Source organism: Bos javanicus, chromosome 22 (genome assembly GCF_032452875.1).
Source record: "Bos javanicus breed banteng chromosome 22, ARS-OSU_banteng_1.0, whole genome shotgun sequence".
Classification (NCBI taxonomy): domain Eukaryota; kingdom Metazoa; phylum Chordata; class Mammalia; order Artiodactyla; family Bovidae; genus Bos; species Bos javanicus.
Genome location: NC_083889.1, coordinates 53,422,508 through 53,438,031, shown reverse-complemented (window position 1 = coordinate 53,438,031; position 15,524 = coordinate 53,422,508). Strand labels below are relative to the sequence as shown.

General features: G+C 52.8%; 1 protein-coding gene across 4 annotated transcripts in view; it reads right to left on the bottom strand.

Annotated features, from left to right (window-relative positions):
• Positions 1-15,524, bottom strand: part of FYCO1 (FYVE and coiled-coil domain autophagy adaptor 1) — a 103,491-nt gene that overhangs the window by 38,253 nt on the left and 49,714 nt on the right. For all 4 annotated transcript variants that reach the window (XM_061397028.1, XM_061397027.1, XM_061397026.1 and 1 more), the window contains 8 exons: positions 14,310-14,400; positions 10,985-13,351; positions 9,904-9,996; positions 9,029-9,147; positions 6,740-6,907; positions 4,070-4,219; positions 3,156-3,355; positions 521-665 (listed from right to left, as the gene is read on the bottom strand). In XM_061397028.1, the coding sequence (XP_061253012.1) occupies positions 521-665; positions 3,156-3,355; positions 4,070-4,219; positions 6,740-6,907; positions 9,029-9,147; positions 9,904-9,996; positions 10,985-13,351; positions 14,310-14,400 (3,333 nt within the window). The remainder of the gene's footprint in view (positions 1-520; positions 666-3,155; positions 3,356-4,069; positions 4,220-6,739; positions 6,908-9,028; positions 9,148-9,903; positions 9,997-10,984; positions 13,352-14,309; positions 14,401-15,524) is intronic.

Below are 15,524 nucleotides of genomic sequence, written 5' to 3'. Positions count from 1 at the left end.
CATGGCGGCCTAAGTGGATTAATATAGTTGCCCAAGACAAAAAAGGCTTCATGGAGTTGCTGAAATCAGGAGGACTGCTGACAGAAATGCCCAGAAACTCTCTGACAAGGCTCCACGCTGACCACTCCCCGAGTCCCAGTGCTGTTCAAGGGCCACCTGCCCTGAGCACTGTTCTCAGGCACCTTCCCTTAATGAAAGACAGGCGACCCTGCTTCTGAGCTTTCCTAATCCTCCAATGAGAAAGCACAAGGCCAGGGACGTCCCTGGTGGTCCAGTGGCTAAGACTCAAGCTCCATTACTGGGGGCCTGGCTCCAATCCCTGGTCAGGGAACTAGATCTCACACGCAACTAAGAGTTCGCACGCCACAACTAAAGGTCCTGCACGCTGCAACGAAGACTGAAGACCCTGAGTGCTGCAACGAAGACCCTGTGCACCCAAATAGATATTTTTTAAAAAAGAAAGAAGGCACAATGCCAGGCACTTCATGAGAACTCAGAAAATGGATGTGAGTCTACTCACTGCTCAGCCACATTTGGGTCAAGAGAGTCAGTCTCAGTAGGTGTCTCAGGCAAGGAGGAGCCGGACTCCTGTATCTGGCACAACTCCTCATCTGTGATGATGTCAAAGGCGGCGTCATCCGGCGGCCGGCAGTCTGTGTTTGCACCTGGGGCACAGATGTGAGCAGAGAGAGAGGAGAGACGCATGGTCATGCACAGGACGGGGAGGGAGTGCAGCTACGCAGGACGAACCAGGAGGACGCACCCTGCAGCGCTCGCTCAACCGACAGCAACTTTGTCGGGATGGAAACAAAGGGCTGTTGGGATGTTTCAGAAAAGCAGATGAGGGGACTACAGGTGAGACTGAACGCACAAAGTTAAGTGTCTTCTCTGAAGTCCCTTAGGCAGGGGCGTGGAGGGGTTTTAAGCTCTAACATGTTCTCTGAGGCCCCTTACTTAGAAGGAAAAAACTTATCAAAACCTTATCAGGAAAGAACCTAACAAAAAGATAAACATACTTCCCTGCTGCTGAATCCTTGCTCCAGCAGACACACACCTCAAGCATGCTTCTTTGAGAGCAGGATTCTGTGTGACCTGCATTTCCATCTCAGTCCACTAGGGGGTGGAAAAGAACTGACCCCACCCCCCTACCTAACCCCACCAACCCCACCCAACCCCCCCAACCCCTGAAGCTTGACAGAATTGTGCCTAACCCTGCAGAGCACTGGGTAGGAAGGACGCTGTGTGGATGCTGCTGTTCTAGTCAGCCCCACCCCGCCAACAAGCACCCTCCTGCATGTGATGGAAGCTGTGATGGCAGGCCTGAGATGAAGAAAAGGCAAGTAAGACAGAAAGACAGGCAGGGGAGGAGGCAGGAAATATCAGAAATCAAAACAAGCAACCTCAGCACGCTGGCACCATGCCACCCTGTGTTGTCACTGAAACACCCAGAATGAGCCAAGCGTGTCAGGAGAAGAAGAGTTCACGTGGGCTGCAAGTTCCCAGTGGGCCCTGCCTCATGGCTCCTGGACGGGCCGGGCTTTAGGAGGGATGTTCTTCCTCTGGTCCGAAGTCTGCATAATGGAGGGCGGCTTGAGGCACAGGCTGAAAAGGGGGACCAGGACTGGCTTTTTTCCACAGGCCCAGCCACATTCCTGAACCCGCCTTTTGAGGCTGGCAGGAGGAAGGGGGAAGGAAGAGGAGGGAAGGGAAAATGACCAAGAGGGACCTAAAATGATACCCGCCGAGAGAAACCAAAGGAGCCCTAAACCGAGTGCTCTGCCACGTGTAGACTGGAAGACTCAACTCTGTTACTTTGGCAATTCTCCCTAGACTGCTGTAGAGACTCACTGCAATCCCAACCAAAATGTCACCAGGATGTTTTTGTAGAAACTGACTAGTTAATTCTAAAATTTATATGGAAAAGTGTACAACCTAGAATAGCCAAACTTTAATAAAGAAGAAAATTGGAGGACTCACCCTGCCTGATTTTAAGACTTATTATAAAATTACGGCAATCATAACAGTGTGGTATTGGTGAAAGAAAAGGCACGTTGGTAAATGGAGTGGAACAAAAAGTCCAGATACCGAATCATACATAAAGGCAACTGATTTTTGAGAAAAGCACAAAAGCAATTCTATGGGAATAGACCTTTCAACCAATGGTGTTGGAATAACTGGACAACCATTTACAAAAAATGAATCTTTGGGCAAAGCTTGCATCATATAAAAAAATTAACTCAAAATGAACCATAGACCTAAACGTGAATCTAAAACTATAAAACTTTTAGGAGAAAACAAAAGAAGACCTTTGAGTTCTTGAGTCAAACAAAAAGAGATATGATATTAAAAGAACAGGAAAAAATTGACCCATAAGAAAAAAAACTGATAGACTGGACTTTATCCAAATTATACTCATCAAAAGAAAATTTAAAAAGACAGGATACAGGTTGGGAAAAAAACATTTGTAAAACACATATATGATAAATAAATCATACTCAGGATATATAAAGGGCTTTCAAAATTCAGTAACTTTTAAATAACACACTAATGCTGTGCAAAGTACACTTCCCCATCCTTGAGCAGTTGTTTGTATCTAGTATAAATAATGGAGCCGGCCAACCTCCTTGATGATCCATTTAAACAAAAGAGGAGCTAACAGTGTCTCTGAAGGCTGGCTGGCCTGGATCCAGACTGAGGCCGAGGAGGGCAGGGCTCTGGCTACAGGAGGCAGTGGTGTCTGAGCACAGACAGTGCTCACTGCCACCCGAGTCACTGCAGTTCTGCCTGAGAACATGAGCTACTGGGAAGACAGGGAAGGATGCGCTCATTTCCAGATTCAACGCCTGGCCTTCGGTTATCCCGGGACAGAAGTTCGGGGCTGGGGCCTGGGAGACAGCATTTTCTAAAGCGTGGGGTGGCATTCCACCGGTGGTACATGAGTTAAGAGGCAAACAGACTTCACGTTAAATAATAATGCTGAATCATATCAGGAGAAAGTTATTCCCTTTTCAATTAACTTTCATCCTAATTACATCAAAAAGAAAGTTTCAGTGCCTCACTTTGGAAGTACTGAACTAGGCATGGCTCAGCTAAGCAGCCACAGTGGGGCGGTGGGGAGGGTGGCCCCGGGGAACAGAGGCAGTGGGGGAGCTGACCTTGGCCTCCGGTGGCCTGGGCCGGGGATCGCGTGGGGCTGGGCTCCCCCTGGCTGGTGCCTGAGCTGCTGCTGTTGGGAGAGCCGGGGCTCTCGCTCAGTTTCCGGAAGCAGGCCCGGCAGCAGCGCTCCTTCTTGCCACCGTGCTTGCTCACGGCGTAGTTGTTGCAGCAGTAGTAACAGAAGATGCGGCCGCATATCCTGGGGACGACACGGGCATGGGCTGTAAGGATGCCACACAGGGGCCGCGAGCGCCCTGCTCAGCGCTGGAACTGGGCTCCGGACGCCACACGGCTCATCACACCCAACTCTGCCCGCTCTGGACCATGGCCTCAAGGCCCCTTTCCTAAGACTCCAAGAAAGCCGCCTGGGTGACACCTGATGGGAAGTTTTACTTCCTAGGGTCCTAGCAGGCAGGCTGAGCCCCCTTCCCTGACATTATGATGCAGGTGGGCATCCCACGCCTGGGTGCTGGGCTCTAAAACCAAAGATGATTCTCCACGCCCCCGTCCCAACTTGAAATTCATTCCCGCCTGCCCATCTTCGGGTCCTGGGGGCAGGGAGGTCTCTGCTTCCTCTGGCAGAGCCTCGGCCCCTGCTCTCTCCATAGTCCATCTCCCTTCTGATCCCCACAGGCCAAGCGAGCATCAAGACTTGGGTCTCTGGGTGTCCCACATCCCTGGGGGCCCCCTTACTTCTGCCCACATGCCCTGTATTCAACTCTCTTCCCTTTCGGGGATCCTTGAGTGTCCTGCTGGGACCCTGCCTAACACCCCCTCCTCAACTGGTTCCCTCAAAACTAAAAGACAACATGCTCTTCCTAGACAAGCGGCCGCCATGCCAACGCCTGCCCTAACTCCCCGTCCGGAGCCCTCTGCTCTGGCTCTGGGCCCTGCCCACGAGCCGCCCGCTGACCTGCAGTGGTGCCTCCGCACCATCCAGCTGAACTCCCGCTTGCAGTCGAGGCAGTGGTTCGCCTCCATGTCCCCGGGCCATCTCTCCTCAGCACTGAGCTTCTGCTGGAATTCCAGGGCATCTGACTTCTGCCAGAGAGCATCCTTGTCCCTGGGACGGAGCCACATTAGAAAAACAGAAGAAAGCGTCCATGAAAATGACAGAACTACCTCTGGATTCACTTCAAAAGACTGCTTCTGAATTTTGCAAGACAGGAGGGGAATTCACTTTTATTGATACCGAGGTCACCTGTCACCCCACAGCAGATCCAGACTCAGCAGGAGTCCCCCAGTGTGTGGGTCCTGATCTGACACCGCACATGTGAAGGTATGGGGGCCTGTGGGGTCCATAAAAGGCTCTGGCAACTGCAAAGACCTGCCAGCACTAACAAGGGTCACCAGCTGCCCAGGGGTCTAAATGACCGTGTACACGGCCACTGGGAGGTTAGGCTGTCACGTGCTGCCACAAGTACACGACAGCCAGTGTGCTGTGAGCCAGATAACCAGGAATATACCGCCCACCCAGATCTTCAGGATGTTTGGGACCCTCCTTGTTTTTACAGTTTAAGTAATAATTAATGGCCCTGGCAACATGTGAGCCACTGATGACTGAGAGCCACACCAGAGCCACCAGGCCCTGAGAGAAGCTGGCACTCTCATCAGTCAGGGACTCCAAGTCAACCAAAGACTGTTCCCCTGAAATATAAACCAGAACATGGACTTTTCAGGAATGCCTGACATTGTCAGGAAGCAGAAAGACTCATTTCTTGTGATCAGCATCGTTCTCCAAACTGGGCCACGGCTTGTTCTGTCTGGCTCCGGGAGGCCAGGCGCCCAGACCCTGGCAACGTGGCAACTGTGTCAGGACCTGGCTTTTCCAACAAAAACTTCTGGAAGGTGTGTGAACGCAGAGGTCACAAATGCTGAGTCCCTAGTCTGCAAATTGATGGCACATGGGCAGAGTTTTCAAGCTTCCAAATTAGTCAAAATTTATTATTGCCAATTTGCAACCCCAAATGAATTAGTACATTTAGGCATCGCTTATGCATGGCTGCTGACACTGTAAAGAAAGGGCTAACCAGATTTTATGTGGTTCTTGAAAGAAAGACCCAAAACTATAAACCAATTTTATGGAGATTTTTGGACAAAACTTTGAGTCTGAGCCAGTGTCTAGTGGAGCAGGGATTTTCAACTCTTGCTCACTGATACCTGGACCTCACTCCCAAGAATTCCACTCTAGGTGGTCTGGGTGGGGTCCAGACCTGAGTGTTACTTTAGTTATTAGCTCCCCTAGTGACTCCAATTTGCATCAGGGTTGAGAACCACTGCTCTAGTTATAACTGTCAATTTATAGGCTACACAAAGAGGGAAGAACATGTTAGATGACACTATAGAGATGTAATCAGCAAAGCCCAGGTTACAGGAAACTCTACCGGATAAATGGCCTGCTTTCTTTAAAAGTAAACTGCAAAGGAAAAGAAGAGAGATGGTGGGGAAACCATGCCTAAGTAAGAGAGATCCAAGAAACGTATCACCATGCAACACACAGATCTAATTTAGATTCTGACTAGAAAAAATTATAAAGCAATTGGAAAAATTTCAAAATGACTAGATACTTGATGACATTGGGAATTAGTAAATTTTTAAGCATAGTAATGATACTGTGGTTGTTTAAAATAAGCAGTCCCAGTGTTAGGAAGGCACATACCAAAATACTTGTGGATAAAATGACAGGAAGTTTGGGATTTGCTTCAAAACAGTCTGAGGAGGTGGGAGAAATGGGTAGGACTCCAGGAAACACAAGACTTGGTCATGAGCATAATGCTGAAGCTGGGTGACAGGTACAGAGGGGCGCATTCTGCTATCTACCTTTGTATTTTTGAAAACTTCTGGGACTTCCCTGGAGGTCTAGTGGTTAAGACTCTGGGTTTCCACTGCAGGGGCCACAGGTTTGATCCCTGGTCAGGGAATTAAGACCCCACAAGCCACAGGGCGCAGCCAAAAAAGAAAGATTCCCATACAAAAAGCTTTACAAATTTTTTGGAATGACTTGCCAACATTTAAAACTCAGACCAATTTCACATAAGAATCCAGATTTCTACCTTCTCTGAAGTGAGGGGACGTGGCAGCAGCAGCGCAGCCTGCCCTCTGGTTTCTCAGCCCCTCCAGCCCGGCTCGCACATTCACACCACTGTCTGCTGCCTGAGTGACGAAGCACACAGCTGCTACCTGATGCACTGGAGTTTGGGGCCCCGGGCTCTGGGAAGAGTCGGATGGAGGAGAAGGAGAAAAGGACTCCTGAGAGAGGGGCAAGGGAGTGGAGAAGTCCCTGAGGATGTTAATCATCTTTGACTGTCACTCTGTGGCTGAGTACATGGAGAGTTTGAAAACAATTAACACAGCAATACGAAAACACAAACCAGACGCACACTAGTGGGAACAATGAAATCCTGTCTTTTAAGGCTGCCAAGGGCCTAAGTAGACCCTGTTCATGTGTGTGTGCCCTTACAACAGAACACAAGCAGACAGGGCCCACTTCCCTGCAACAGTCCCTTCAGGGAGAGTCACACTTCCTTCAAGAAAAGCCAAGCTCAGGGGAAGCCCCCGGCCCCTGGTCTGTCCCGACACTCACCTGAGCAGCTCTATCAGCCGCTCCTCCAGGTACTTCTTGGTTCTGTTCAGGTCATCCAGGTCAGCGAGCATCTTCTGGTCATTCTTCTCCCTTTCTGCCGCCTCCTGGCAGAGTCTGTTGTAATATTCCTGGGCCTTTGTGGTGGCTCTTTCAAGTTCCTTCTGGGTCCTGGTGGAGGAGTGGTAAGTAGTCCTCATCACCCACTATTTCCAGCTTCCCCCTTCCCCCGGGCTAACCCCAGCCTCTAATAAGCAGTCCCGCTGCCCTACCAGCCTTTGTCTTGGGGGAGCCCCTTGCACTGTTCTGCTCACAGGGTGTATATTCAAACCTTAAGCCTTCAAACCTCCTCTCACACACCCAAACTCTTCACACATTGCTACCCCCACAACAAATACAAGGGACATTCGGGAAAGGAGGTTGACCTCAGGTCACTAGGAGCACCCCAGGTGGGTCAAACTCCGTACCACTTTTCTTTGGAGAAAACTGAGGTTGTGAAAGGAGCCCAATGGGTGAGGTGCATGGGTTTGTGACGGGGGGTGGATATGCAGAGGAAAAAGGAGTCAGAACAGGAAGAACTGAGGCGCAGCTTCCTGGAGGTGACCAGGCAGAGGAGCATCTGTCCCCCACGATTCTCTGGGACTCTACACATGAGGTGTGGCATTGGGCACAGAGCAGGCACTAACTCTGAATGGCCAGGAGTTCAACCTGAGGCTTCGAGGCCTACGGAATCCTGCTCTGGGTACTGCAGAGTCTCAGGCTATGAGAGGGGCTGGCTGAACCAGAGTCTGCCCATCCTTGCCCACTTCTCATTCAGCTCACTAGTCCCCTAAGGCAGTGGCTTTCCAAGGATGGTTTATGAACCAAGGCATTCACAAAAGCTCCATAAAACTAGAGGGCTGCACCTGACCAATCAATCTGTATCTATTCCAGCCTTGCCATGTCCAGCAAAAAGTTGTCAGCAGGCTGTTTACGAGACACTGTGCACCGAATGATCTTGGGGACACATAGATATACACACAGTTATAGCATTAAAAAAAAATACCACCAACTTAGGAGGTTCTATTTAAGTTGTCACACGAACATGACCTGGCTAAGGGCAGCCAGAGTACTACAGGAATTGAACTCTGAAAGGACAGTCAGATGAGAGGAAACACACATCTAGGCCACTACGCATCCAATGTGGTCTGGATCTCCCGTTGAGCCTGGGGCAGGCCTAGAAGCAGGTGGTAGGAGATGGGTGGGAAAGCTAAAGCCTCAGGGAAGTTTGATGTGTCTGCTTCTGCTGGGAGCACACATGCAATCCGGCGCCAGGATCCCTGCAGGATGAGCCTGGCCCCGTCGCTGGGTGGTGGGCTGATGACGCACAACTCCGGGGCTGCCAGTTCTGAAGACGCGGCAGCCTTGGGGCTGGACACAGGGAGGGCCATATTTTAAGGTTAAAAGAAATGATGACGAAAGGGTGACGGCAAGACGTGTTCTCCACAGACACAGCACCAGAGAGTCTGTGGAGCGTCAGAAGACAAGCTGATCCTGCTCCCTGGCTCGCTCGCTCACTCCTGGATGAGCTGGGAGAACCTCACACTTAACCCCGCAGCCTGTCATTGATGAAGAACTCAGGTCAAAACTCATATTGGGGAAAACGTGCACACACATAATTCACAAACCAGTTCCCCCAAACAAAACAAAATACAATAAAACACAAAACTATCTGTCTATATATTTTTTAGGTAGTTGTTCAGAAAAAGACTCTGGAGCCAAATGTTCTAAGTTCTAGTCCTGCCATCACCACTTACACACTGTGACCCTGGGAAAGCGACTTCACTCTTCTGAGCCGCATTTTTCTCTTCTATAAAATAGGATAAATAATAATACCATCCTCACAGGACCGTTGGGAGGATTAAATAGGCAAGTAGATTTCAAGCATTTAAAATGGTACCTGCCACATTTTAGGCTTAAATGTTTGCTGTTGTTAGTATCATGACACTTGCCCAATTTTTATTTCATTTGATTTTTACCAAAGCATGAAGTTCCTGAACTGAAATATGCCCCCCAGAGACGACAATGGATTAAGAGAAAGGTTCCCTGCAGCTTCTACAGGCTTGTGACAGGCCAACTGCCAAGGAGCTCTGTGGCATGCTTCCGACATAAGCACTCCCTGGGTCTACAGCTTTTCTTGCAAAAGGACTTTTTAAAGCTGAGTGAGTGGCTGACTTTCTAAACGACTGGACCAAACCCGCCCCTTCCGTGCGGACTCTCCCACTGGCCCCGCGGGCAGACTGTATAACTAACCTGTCCAAGTCTTGGCGCAGGGCGGCCCCCTCCTCGTCCTTCCTCAGCATGGCGGCCTGGCACTCGGCAAGGTGCTTGCTGGTGCAGCTCAGTTTCTCCTGCACGTCCGCCTGGGCGGCCTGGCACAGGACAGCAGGGAGAAGACGCCTGGCTGCAGAAGCCGTGCGAGGTACCACACGGTGACTGGCTCACTCCACCCCATCTGGCCGGCGCACTTCTAACGGGAGGGGCTTTCATTTAAGATTAAGAGGCCAAGAACTAGTACGTGTGTGGAGTAGGACAGATTCCCGTTTGTAACTATGTCCCTTGAGCATCAACTAGGGCCAGTTGTGGTGGGTGTAGGGGCTCCAGGGTGGGGATAGAGGTGTGGTTGTAGGGTGTGGGGGTTTCTGAAAAATGTCACAGCCCTCAAGACAGATTTCAGCGCCTCCCCTGTTCCAGCTCAGGTCAGACTCACTGACTTGGAGAACACGTGCGGATGTGTGTGCGCGGTAGTCACTCAGTCGTGTCTGACTCTTTGCGGTCCCATGGACTGTAGCCTGCCAGGCTCCTCTGTCTATGGGACTTCCCAGGCGAGAGTACTGGAGTGGGCTGCCATTTCCTTCTCCAAAGACAAGGTGGGGGGTGGTATAAAAACACACTTGGCAGCTCCAGCCAGGTGTTCAGGGAGTGGCAGGGCCGTGACACAGACTTTGGGTGTCTAGGGGACACTGGATCTCCCGCAGGGAGCCCTCTTGATGGTCCGGTGAGAGACAAGTGAGATTCCCTCCCTGACAGGCCCACGGCCCGGGAGTACGATGACCAGGTGGATGAGGGGCCGGGCCCTGCTCAGGCAGGCAGGAGCACCTCCCCTGGGCCCCAGGGCTCGGGCCTACCTTCAGCTTCCCCTCGGCCTCCTTGGTGGCCTGCAGCTGCCGACCCTGCTCCTCCAGCTGGCCCCTGAGGGTCCTGCATTCTTCACTGGAGGTCTGAGAGGATGGGAAAGGGATCAGAAAAGTGGGGTCCTTGTTCTGGGACTCCTTTGGCCCCATTCACCCAAGTGGGTAAAAACAAGCCACTTCTCTTTCTCTCAAACTAAAGTAAGCTTTGGGCTTCACTGGTAATACAGTCCTGTCAAGCTAAGAGATTGAGCTTGGCCTCTGAGCTTAGCATTTCATTTCTACGAGGGAAGGTGGAGCATGAGCCACGTGGAGCTACACGGGATGGAGCGACACAGGGTGGAGGCACATCTGTGGGGAGGCAGCAGCTGCCTGAGCGACAGCAGTGGGCTGAGAGCGCACAGGCCCAGAAGCACACAGACACGTGACGAGCATCAGAGGCCGAAGCCCCGGCTGTTTGCCTGTGTCCTCACTCTTAACCTTCTCCCCCGTGCAGTCTAGGGCACACATAAGCTCGTCTACCCCAAGGGTCTTGTGAAAATGAATTGAGTTGGTTTATTACAACTGCACTGTTATCAGAAGGCAGCTGAAGGGACAGAGAATCCAGGGACAGGATTTGAGGCAGTCAGGAACTCACAAGCCCACAGGGCTTGGACAGCAAGTACATAAACGAGGGTAAGGAAAACACCAGAGGCCTCATGTTTCCTTACAGCAGGCACTCCCACCCTGCTCCTGCTGCCATGCAGGAATGAGGGCACAGGCTTACAGGCCTCCTAAGATTTCAAAAGAAGCCCCCGAACTAAAGCTACAAGCAACTTGCTCTTAAAACGTTGGCTGCTAATTACAAAAACAGATTCTGTGTGGGCCCAACTTGTCTGCAATGGCATCAGATGTCTGAGTGAAGGCACCCTCCCTGGTGCTGGGTCCCTGACAGGCTCTCGCACGACAAGGACGCTGTGGGCTGTGACAACAGGACACTCCCGGGCCACATGGCCCAAGGCGCCTCCCACTCACTCGCGGGCCCACCAGGCCCTGCTGCAGGGGGTGGGTGCAGCTCAAACGGCTGGGGGAGGTTTACCTTCAGTCTTTTCTGGTAGTCCATCATCTCGGTGCTCAGCTGGAACTTGAGGGTGTCGAGCTCCTGGCGTGAGGCCTCCTGGAGGCTCTGGGCGTGCTGTTCAGCCTGGGCCAGCCGGGCCTGCAGACCAGGCAGCGAGCCGGCTGTCTCCTCGGCCACCCTCAGCTGCTCCTGCAGGCTCTCCTTCTCTCGCCGCAGCCCTGCCACTTGGTGCTCCAGGCCCTCCCGCTCCCTGGAGGCTGCCTCTTGGGCCTCCCGCAGCTCCTGAATGGTGTGGGCCAGCGCCCCCTCCATCCGCTCTTTCTCCGCAGTCAGCGCACAGACCTGGATGCCAAGCTCTGCCGTGTCCATGTTGGCATGGTGCAGCTGCTCCTGCAGCTCAGTGTGCTCCAGATGGGCCTCCTCGGAGCTGCACCTGACCCGGGACAGCTCCTCCCGCAGGATCTGGAGCTCCTCCTCCCTCCGCTCTGCCTCTTCGGCCCTCTCCTCCCTTAACGCCCCTTCGCGCTCAGAGCACTGCAGCAGCTCCTGGACATGGGCCCTGTTGAGGGCCTCGTTCTGTTCCTTCAGTTGCTGCACAAGGGCCTTGTGCTCTGTCAGAGCAGTCTCAGCTACGCTCAGCTGGCTCTTCACCTTCTCCTGGTCCCCCAGGGCGGCCTGCAGCTTGGCCTGGAGCTCCACCACCATGGCCTGGAGTCGCCAGGCCTCCCCCTGATGGATCTCTAGCTGTGCCTGAGACAGGGCCAGCTGGACGGCCAGCTCCTGCGGCGCATGGTCTTCAGGTGGGCTGAGACCCTGTTGGCCTCCGTCTGCCCTGAGGGTCTCAATCAGCTGGGTCTGCTGCTGGCACTGGCCTGCAAGAGCTTGGAGCTCCCCATCCCGGGCCTCGGCGAGCTGCTGGCCCTGCTCCACCTGTTCCCGCAGTCGCCGGCACTCGGCCTCCTTGCTCTGCAGGGCAGCCTCCTTCTCTGCCATGTGGGCCCACATGCTTGCCTCTGTCTGCTCTGACTCCAGAGAGGCCAGGGAGCCCTGGCTGGCCGCCTCCCGCTGCTGCAGCGCTTGGTAATCAGCCTGCAGGGCCTGAAGTTTCTCCTCCAGAATGTGGTTGCGCTCAGCTACATTCTGCAGCTCCTTCTCCAGCTCCCTGTGGGCCTGCTGGAGCTGGTCCTCCATGCCGGTCCCGTGCACCCTGGGATTGTCTGTCTGTCCCTCCCGCAGGCCCCGCTGTTCCTCCTCTGGCATCTCGCAGGCCTGCTGTGGGACAGAGTTCAGAGCTTCAAGCGTCTCAGCCGCGTCGGGCAGACCTGGGCCTAGCTGTGCAGCAAGTTGCTCCAGCATCCCCACCTTCTGGCTGAGGTGGTCCCTGTCCTGGATGAGCTGCTTCTTCTGCTCCTCCAGGTCACTCACGTGCTGGCTCACCTGGGCCAGCTGGGTCTCCAGGAGCTGCAGCTGCCGTGTCAGCGAGCGGGCCTCCTGTTCCAGCAGCTCCTTCTCCTCCAGCCGCTGCTGCACCTCACGCCTCGCTTCCGTGAGCTCCTCTTCCAGGGAGCCCAAGTGGCCCAGCGACTCCTGCAGCTGGCGCCGGAGCTGGGCTGCCTCCTGCCCCTTGCAGGACAGCTCGTCCCGCAGCAGGGCTGTCTCCTCCACCAGGCGCTCCAGGCAGGTCTGGGCCTCCTCCTTCAGCTGCAGTTCCCCGGCCAGTGGCTCCAGCTGCACTGCCTGCTGCCCGCTGAGCTCCTGGATGCGGGGATTCTCGCTTTCCAAGGCTTGGAGCCTCACCGCCAGCTCCTGGGTCTCCAGGGCCGAGTCACTGGAGACACGCTCTTCCCTCTCCTTTGCATCCAGAGCCGGAGCGGCCATCTGCTCGGCTGCGGCCAGCTGGTCCAGGACATTGGCCGCGGGGATGTCCTGGTTCCTCCTGTGCGGGGAGTCATGGGTGGCCTTGAGGTCCCGAGCCAGGGGCTTGAGCAAGGACTCCAGCCGCCGCAAGGCCGAGCGGTAATCCTCCTCCTTCTCCGCAGCCCCCAGCTCGAGGGCCTGCAGGCACGTGTGCAGCTCCACCATGGTGTTCTGCATGGCCTGGGTGACTTCCCACTGCTTCTGGAGTGCAGCCACCATGTCCGCGAGGCGACTGTTGTCCTCAGCGGTGGCACGGCCCCTCTCCCTCTCCACCTGCAGCTGCTCTCCCTGCAGGCTGATGGCCGCCTTCAGCTCCTGGTTCTCTCTGTCCAGCTGCTGCATCCGCTCCTGCAGCTGCTTCTCCCGCACCTCCAGCTGGTCCAGCTCCAGCCGCATCTCGTCGAAGCCCTCCAGGGACTCGCTGTTTAAGGGGTTGCTCAGGTCCAGGCTGGAGGCCATCTCCTGAGTCTGGGCAGAAACATGGAAAATAAGTGGCCTGGGGATGAAGCTACACAGCTGTTTGGTCAAGCTTTAGAATTTAATGCGAACAGAAGGAAAACTACAGCAATTAGGTGGCCTAAAGTCTATGGAGCTATTCGGAGGACTGGAACTCCTTCGCTCAAAGCGGCTGCCAGAGAAGGTCAGCAGCACATCCTAAAACCATGATGCAATGCCACACGCATGAGTTCCCGAGACCCAGAATCGACGTTTCCCATCCCACCGCTGCTAGTGTCGGTAACACAGTGAATGTTCGCTCTCAGAGAAATTAAGTTATATGTAAACTACTGCTCACCCACTGCACTGTACCCACAATTCCTGCTGCGATTATATCACAAAATGGGGTAAAGATGCTACTCTGAATGCTTCTTGTCTTGATTACTCTTTATTTTGCTTTGCTGAATAATTTCTGTGTTCTTTCCCATTAAACTATATGATACATTCCATTCACATAGGTAACAAAATTAACCAAACTGACCTTATCCACTAGCATTCACTGAGCACTAGGCTTGCGCCAAGCCCTCAAGCGCAGTACGTGCATACCTTTGTCTACTTCCTACAACCATCTTAAGGGCTGGGATAATTGTTATGATCCCATTTTACAGATAAGAGAGCTCAAGTTTCGAGAAGGTAAGTCACCTTCCCAGAGTCACACAGGTGGCGAGTGACAGTCAGAATATGATCTTGCCACTTTTAACCACAGTGCTAAATCACTTCTTCTAAAACACTTCAAAAAGTTTTTAAAAATAACTTGCTTTTTAAAAGATCTAAGTTCCTTTTGGTTGTAAAAACCTGGACTCTAGGAAACAGCGGGTAGGACTGAGGGATTATGCGGCTTGGGGCTGGAACATCAGGTGTCTGAAAAGGTCCCGAGTTGGGCGGGGCAAGGACATGACAGACAGGAAGGCCCCAGCCTTTCTGGCATTACCTGCAGGTAGCTGCTCACCAAACTGCTCATGCTTGAGCTTCGGCTGGGTGGTCTCCACAGGTAAGCGGAAGAGCTGGTGGCCAGGGTCCTCCTGTGGGGCCGCAGAACAGACACGCCTGCATCAGAGCAGGAAACACACACACACACACACACATACACACACACACACACACACACACACACACACACACACTCGGGGAGGCCTTGGTTGTCAACTGGCAACCAGGTGGTGGCAGGGGTGATGCCCACCCAGCTACAGTAAGGGGGCAAAGTCCAACAGTTTCCACCAAAGCACACATTCAGGTTGGTTGTGCCAGCTGGACTCCACTGCTGAAGTCTAAGCATGGTGGCTCTGCTCCCACTGTCAAAAAGGAACGATATACTATTTTCCCAGTTTGAGATTTAAGCTTTCCTAGAAACTTTGGTGCCAGCCATTACTCGTTTGCCAGTGAGGAACCAGCAGCAGTCAGTCTGGTAAACAGAGGTCACACTGTGCGTTGGGCCTTGAGGTCACTGCTTTACAGTACGCTACACGGGTGATGCGGCGGGAAGACCTCTGGTTCAAGTGACCACACGGGACACTTTCTACACTGCGGGAAGTTCTATTTGATGGCACTAGTCACTGCAAATGAAAGGTACTTTCACTTAACCAGAATCTGTCCCTTAATCTACAATTGCTGCATTTTGCACCTTGTTAGTCTCCACAACCCAGCGCTGCACTTTCAGCATCTACCCGGAAGACAGTCACGTACGTGTGTGAGGTGACGTGCGGGTGCTCTCGGCAGTGTATCATAGGGGAGAAAGCAGAACCAGTCTGACTCTGTATCACTGGAGAGACAGAGAGCCTCTTTACTCACACAGAGGAACACTACGCCATGCACTGGTCGTCTGTTTTGTAAAGTGCCAGGCAGTGAGTATTTTTGGTTTGTAAGCCTTGGGCTCTGTCACAACAACTCAAGTCTGCCACCGCAGCCTGAAAGAAGACCCATAGACGGTGGTAAATAAAGGTGTGTCACACACTGCCCTGTGGGCCATGGTTTGCCAGTCCCATTCCACATCTGTAGAACTCCCTGTGCAATTGGCTAAAAACCTCAAAAACAAAGTGGAATGAAAAAGGCGAGTTGCAAAAGAATAGCTATTTCACGATTCAATGTATGCAAATGCAAAAAATATATATATATAAAATAAAACTATATATACATTTATGAGAACACA